The sequence below is a fragment of the Scylla paramamosain genome, chromosome 26, assembly GCF_035594125.1.
Source record: "Scylla paramamosain isolate STU-SP2022 chromosome 26, ASM3559412v1, whole genome shotgun sequence".
Classification (NCBI taxonomy): Eukaryota; Metazoa; Arthropoda; class Malacostraca; order Decapoda; family Portunidae; genus Scylla; species Scylla paramamosain.
This window is the reverse complement of record NC_087176.1, coordinates 13410001-13417500: the sequence shown is the minus strand read 5'-3', so window position 1 is coordinate 13417500 and position 7500 is coordinate 13410001. Positions and strand designations below refer to the sequence as shown.

Sequence of the window (7500 nt, the reverse complement as noted above, 5' to 3'; positions counted from 1 at the left end):
GCGCAGTGAGCAGTGACTGACCGTGTGTTCTTGGGCACTCTTCCGTTTTGTAATAGTTTCTTATGTCTTATGTTAGTGTACCTGTTTGTTTTAAATGCTACTGCAGACTAATGTAGTTCAGCTGCAGAGGTCCCCAGGTCCTGACAAGGCCTGTTGCCCAGGAGGCAGTAAACGATACTACTCAGCTTGAGGCTATAACACTCTGTTGGGCAATGGGAAGACTGTCACGATGGGTAGCAGCCCAACAGGGCATTATACCTCGATTATATGCGTGTTATTGTGTGTTAGCTGTTTTTCTTGTCATTCTTCTGCAGCTGTGGGTGATATGTGCTGTTTGGAGCATTTCCCTTTTCTGTGGGTCGGTAAAACAGTCTGGCAACCTTAACTTAGTGTGGCCTGCAGTTACGACTGTCATGAAAAGGGCGCAGGAATCACAAGGGATCCTGTACAACTTTTTTGAGCCCTGCACTGAGTCCATGTAGGGGGTGGCTCAGTGAAGCTAGTCCAGGTGCGGCAGCTTGGCGAAGGAGCTGGGAATTGTGGTCATAGCAATATATAGTGTTATGACCACAATTCCCAACCCCTTCACCAAGCTGCCACACCTGGACTAGCTTCACTGAACCACCTCCTATGTGGACTCAGTGCAGGGCTCAAATGCAGGTGTACAGCGTCCTTTGTGACTCCTGCACTCTTTTCACAACAGTTGTAACTCCAGGTCACAATAATTCGAAGTCACCAGTTTGTTTTACCTACCCATAGACAAGGGAAATTGTCGAAACAGCACTTACCACCCACAGCTGCAAAAGAATCAACAACCATGTCTAGGAAAAACAATTAATAATAACACACAATAACCCACATATAATCGAGGTATAACACTCCAGTTGGCTTCCACCCACCGTGACAGTCCTCCCACTGTCCAACAGAGTGTTATAGCCTCATGCCAAGTAGTATCATTTACTGTCTCCTGGTCGACAGGCCTTGTCAGGACCTGGGGAGGGAGTAAAGTTTACTACGCATCTAATTACTCAGGTCGTCTGCGGCTGTACTGCCTCAGCCCGCAGTAGCATTTAAGACAAACAGGGTTATTAACAAAAGACATAAGAAACTACTACAAAACGAAAGAGTGCACACAAACACACAGGAGAGTCAGTCACCGCTCACTGCGCAAACTCAACTTGTACACTTGTACAGCTGAGAAGTCACTTCCCTTGAAGAATGTAATTCACAACTACACTTACTGGTAGACTAGTATGGAGACTCCTATTCTTTATAAATAGGCCATATGGCTGATATTGACCCACTTATTTTCCCATAAAGCAACTGACCTGGCTACTTAGAATCCTGCCTCAGTCTCCAATAAATATTAGAGCACATCTCAGTACGTTTGCTCCTTCGAGTACTGGGTAGCGACTGCCGTGGGAAAGTGCCCCAACCACTTTCCCGCGCTGCGACTGCCATGGAAAAGTGCCCCAACCACTTTCCAGCGCTGCTACTAAAGCGGGAGGGGTGCGACATAGACATACACACACACACACACACACACACACACACACACACACACACACACACACACACACACACTCACACATACAGACAGGCGCCCACACCCGCTCCTCGTGTGGTCTCTACTTGAATAAAACACTTTACTTTTAAGGATTCTCCTGACCAAAGAAAGAGGGCTAGACGAATACTGATTGTTTCTTCGTCAAGTGCAACTCTTTTGCTGTGAACTAAGTGAGACTCAAACTGACTGAACAAAGGGAAATAAAGTAAATTGATTGAAAAGAGAGTGTCTGTGAGAAGAAATTCTTATGGAAAGTTAATGGGAGCTCTCTCTCTCTCTCTCTCTCTCTCTCTCTCTCTCTCTCTCTCTCTCTCTCTCTCTCTCTCTCTCTCTCTCTCTCTCTCTCTCTCTCTCTCTCTCTCTCTCTCTCTCTCTCTCTCTCTCTCTCTCTCTCTCTCTCTCTATATATATATATATATATATATATATATATATATATATATATATATATATATATATATATATATATATATATATACATACATATATATATATATATATATATATATATATATATATATATATATATATATATATATATATATATATATATATATATATATATATATATCATCCCTTCACCCCCTGTATCCTTTTAGTCATTCTCTTTTGCACTAAATCTAATAGACCTATATCATTCTTATAATATGGGGACCAGGATTGCACAGCGTAGTCTAGATGAGATCTGACCAGCACCAAATATAACTTTAATATTACTTCGGGACTTCTACTTTTAACACTCCTAAAAATTAATTATAATACCCTATTTGTCCTGCTTCTGACCTCTACGTATTGCTTTCGTAGACAGAGTTCAGAGGTAACTATAAATCTTAAATCTTTTTCGTACCCTGAACCTACCAGAGCTTCGTTGTTTATTGTGTACCTATTGTGTGGGTTTCCTCTGCCTACGCTAAGTACTTTGCATTTGTTGATATTAGACTGCATTTGCCATCTGTCCGCTCATTCGTTCAGCCTATCTAAATCTGCCTGCAAGGCAATAGTATCCGATTCTGCCCTAATTAATCTACCTATCTTCGTGTCTTCCGCAAATTTACTTACGTCACTATTAATTCCACTATCCAAGTCACTGATATATATTACAAACAACAACGGCCCTAAAACTGATCCCTGCGGCACCCCACTAATTACTTGACCTCACTCGGACTAAGAACCGTTTATTACAACTCTCTGTCGCCTGTCGCTTAACCACTACCTTATCATATCTAACACTTTCCCATCCATCCCGTGTGCCCTAACCTTTCTCTGATGGGGTACTTTGTCAAACGCTTTACCAAAGTCCAGATATAGGATGTCATAACTATCACCCTTTTCTACCGTCTCATAAACCCTACTGTAAAAACTTAACAAGTTCGTCAGCCAAGACTTCCGCTTCGGAAACCCACGCTGTGATTGATTTATTAAGTTATGTTTGTCTAAATGCACCCTAATGTTCTTCGTTATTATTGACTCCCTTATTCTATCTACAGTAGAAGTTAAGCTGATAGGTCTATAATTAGACGTTAAAGTTTTATCTCCTTTCTTCGCCTGCCTCTACATTACCAGTACCTTACCTGACTCAAGTGATTTCCTAAAGACAGAAACTGACGATTCACTAATAACCTCTTTGCATTTCTTAAGTACTCTGGGATATATTTCATCTGCTCTTGATGACTTGAATTTTTTTACCCTATCTATCTCCTGTTCCACTATCTCTTTAGTTATGATAATACCTGTCAGCTTTTCATTCTCTTCTGCTCTAAACATCTGCTCATTGTTCAGCATTTCTACATGTTTTCCTGAGTGAAGACAGTTAAAAAATACTCGTTTGGAATTTTACTAATCTCCTCCCCAGAACTAACCAGCTCCTCATCTTCTGCCTTTAATGGGCCTATTGTTTCTCTATTCTTCGTCTTATATACCTGATAAAATTCCTGTCTTCGCCTGGCTGGCTACCTTTAATTCATAATTGTTTTTAGATTTCCTTGTTAACCTCCTGACTGTTCTAACTAATTCATTATATTGTGGCCTTAACACCTGTTTCTCTGCCTTTAATCTCTTATATATACTTTTTTTCCATCATATGTAGTGTTTTAACCTAACAGTCGTCAATTAAGGATAATTTTTCTGTGATCTTATTGCTTTAAAAGGGATGTTTGCTAACTGTTCTGTATGTAATTTATCAACGAAATATTTATACGATTCATATACATTTACTTCCCCTAATCTTCTCATATCGGCCCCCTCCATCCTCTCCGCTCCATCTTCTACTCGCCTCGACCTCACGTCACCCATCTCAGCATGACCTCACCCTCCAACATACTCACACATACTCGTATCTCCCCCTCTCTCACTCCTCCGACCCTTGTGGACCCTTCTCCTCCCCTCTTGCCTTTCACCCTCATACCTCACTTCACCTCCCTTACCCTGCCTTATCTCTCTCAACTCTGCCTTGGACCTTACCTTGTCTTGGACCTTACCTCTCCCAGCGTCCGTTCCCAGTTAACTCTTTTTTAATCCCTCAAAATTTGCCCTCCTAAAGTCAAGTATTTTACTTTTTTTTTTTTTTTTTACTTTTAAAAGTTTCTTCCCATCTTAATTTGTACCTTATTTCACAATGGTCAATGTTACCTAGCTGTCCGCCAACTTCTACCAGCGTGACTGTTTCCTCCTTGTTAGTTAGAATTAAATCTAGAATATTATTCCCCCTTGTGGGTTCTACGTAAGATTACCGGTTTAAAAAGAAATATATCATGTATTACCTTAAGAAATTCTGTTTCACTGTTACCCACCATCAGGTTCCAGTCGATATTCCTAAAATTAAAATCTCCTACCACACATACCTGATTGTACCTTCCTGCTCTATTTATTTTCTGCCATGGTGAAGTGTTAATTTCCTTTCTACTATTCGGTGGGATGTATACTAATCCCAGTACTACTGACTGTGACCCATCCTTAATATCCACCTATATCGACATATTTGCTATCTGCTTTAATTATGCTATTAATACAACATTGTAATGAGTCCCTAACGTACAGCGCAATGCCTCCTCCTCTCCTGTGTGTGTGTGTGTGTGTGTGTGTGGAATGGGGGGAGGGGAAGTTTAAGAGTGTCCTTGCGATTTTAGGAGGCAGGATCTGAGGGTGTAATGGTGGCGGTGGTGGGTAACAAGGAGGATCTTGAAGACCAGCGTAGAGTGGACCTAAACGAGGCTAACAGACTGGCTAAGGTAATTTGTTGTCTTATTCATTCATATATATATATATATATATATATATATATATATATATATATATATATATATATATATATATATATATATATATATATATATATATATATATATATATATATATATATATATATATATATATATATATATATATATATATATATAATAAGTTGAAAGAAGAAAAAAATAAATTAAATTAAACACCTAAAAATTTGTTATTACAAGTTCACAGTTATTCACTAGTAAAGATTTGTATTTTCAAATTCACTAATATTCACTGTTAAAGATCTATTGTCTCAATTTTACTAGTAATCACTACTAAAATTTTATTGATTTAAATTCACCAACATTCACTGCTAAAAACCTGTTGTTTCAGTTTTACTAGTATTCTCTGCTTGGAACGACTATTGATATATATTGTTACTCCTCAACAGAGCCACAACTGCTACGTGTGTGAGTGCAGCGCCGCGAGAGGCTCCAGCGTGCAGGAGGTGCTAAATGACCTCACCTCCCTCCTCATGTCCGGTAACTCCCTGCAGGGGCCGCGATCTCCCGTCATCCTACTCAACCAGGCGCCGCGTCCCTCCAGAGCCTGCTGCAGGTCATAGCTATCGTTTACCGCCTGCTTAAGGTGTTTTAGGCAGGCCTGTTGTTGTAAATAATTTGGAGCCTCAAGGTGGTACGATACAATGGCTCTGTATGTATATTGAGAGAGAGAGAGAGAGAGAGAGAGAGAGAGAGAGAGAGAGAGAGAGAGAGAGAGAGAGAGAGAGAGAGAGAGAGAGAGAGAGAGAGTGTGTGTGTGTGTGTGTGTGTGTGTGTGTGAGGACAAGCCTGCCATCAGAAAACGGATATATTACTATATAACTATATTACTATATAACATTTACGTTCCAAAGATTGTGATACATATGCATAAGATAAAGTTCTTAGCTGTTCTCCAAAAAGAGAGGCATTTGCAATTTCATTATTATTCTTATTGTTATTCCAAAGGCTAGAAGAAAAAGAATAATTGTTAAAGTCCTTCACCAAGAAGCCACTAAAACAATTGGCCCTCGCAAGAAAACGGTGTGAATGAGTAACGTAAGGTTTGTCAGGGTTTGTATCCACGCTATTTTTCTTTTTCTACTTGTTTGTTCATCGGGTACCGATAAGTATATTCATTGTGTATAATGTAGTTCTTTAGTTGTGTACAGGTCTGAAATGCTGATCATGCCATTCACTCTTCGTAATCGGATGGTAATGAATTTGTAATGAAAAAGAAGTTATGTATGATAAACATGATAAACATAGTTGATGTCGTTGTATTTTGCCTCTTTTGTTTATTGTTATCCTTCCTAAACTTAAGCAACCAATGATGTCAAATATATTAGCGCCTGTTTTATTTAGTGTTACGTATCTATACAAATATAAGTAGAGCACTCAATACTTTTCATTCTCAAATGAATTTTATCAGGATCCTCCTTTACTGAACCTCAAATGTCAAGGGTATAGTCATGAAATAGAAAGAAAGGAAAGTTGGATTGTCGGAGGAGGAGGCGCCGTTAGAAAAGCAAACACCCTAAGATCGAGATTAGTATGTTATTGTGTTGGCACGTGGCGAACCCTTGGGAAGATTTTTCATCTTTTCATCGTAGCTGTGCCTTCTTGCTTTAACTAACTGCATTCAGAAAATACGATAAGTCACGAAGAGCTGCTGTGAGACGGTAAAAGACTGCATGAGGAGCACGTGATAAATAGCTACAGTGTTTAAAGAAGTGGTGTGTTGTTCCTATCTTTCCTGTTGCCTGAAGTTACCCAGAATGGAGACAGCTGAGATCCAGACGCGCCCTCCTCTTCATTGTACTGGAGAAAAGGTGTGTAGTCCTGATTTATAAGTTGTAAAGTACTGGTAAAGGTCCATATTTATGTAAGAATTCAGAGGTTTACAAAAGGATAACAGAACAGCAGCAGAGCGTTAGTTTTTAATAAGGCTGTTTGGTAACTAGTACTTCTAACTAGTTTCTGGGTAGAAAGACAGGACAGTAAATAGAAGGCTTTCTCCTACCCACCACTCGCTCCACCTTGGCTCTGGCTTGGAAATAATGGTGGAGGTAATCGAATAGTAGAGAAACATGAAGTGGCATGAAGGTTATAGCATAAGTGATGCAGTCAAGATTAGCTTCTAGTCTGGATTGAATAAGTGACGGGTTTCAGAGCGATAAGGATTAATTTAAAAGGGAAATAGAAAGAAATTGGTTCTCAAACAGTGGTGGAGGTGTGGAGTAGACTGGTAATGATGTTGCTCAGTAAGATTAAAGAAATATATGGGTAAGGATGATTGGTGAATTATGCTTTATACAGGGAATGCCATGCACTTTCACACACAAAGGATATAATATGTTTGCGTGCTTGTTTATTTGTTTGTCAGTGTTTTTTTTTTTTTTTCTGGTCCCCACATTACAGGAAGGATATAGGTCTATTAGAATCAGTACAGAGGAGAATGACTAAAAGGATACAGGGGATGAGGAGTATTCCTTACGAGGCGAGGTTGAAGCTGTTAAATTTACATTCTTTAGAGAGACGTAGGTTAAGAGGGGACCTGATAGAAGTCTTTAAGTGGTATAAGGGTTATAACAAGGGAGATGTAAGCAAAATTCTTAGGATCAGCAACCAGGGTAGAACAAGAAATGACGGGTTCAAGCTTAAAAAAAATTAGGTTTA

General features: G+C 39.4%; 1 protein-coding gene across 6 annotated transcripts in view; it reads left to right on the top strand.

Moving 5' to 3' along the window:
* LOC135113762 (ras-related protein Rab-44-like) overlaps positions 1-6089 on the top strand; it is a 29769-nt gene extending 23680 nt beyond the window's left edge. For all 6 annotated transcript variants that reach the window (XM_064029343.1, XM_064029339.1, XM_064029341.1 and 3 more), the window contains 2 exons: positions 4693-4794; positions 5232-6089. In XM_064029343.1, the coding sequence (XP_063885413.1) occupies positions 4693-4794; positions 5232-5405 (276 nt within the window). In that variant the 3' untranslated portion in view covers positions 5406-6089. The remainder of the gene's footprint in view (positions 1-4692; positions 4795-5231) is intronic.
* The last annotated feature ends 1411 nt before the right edge of the window (positions 6090-7500 follow it).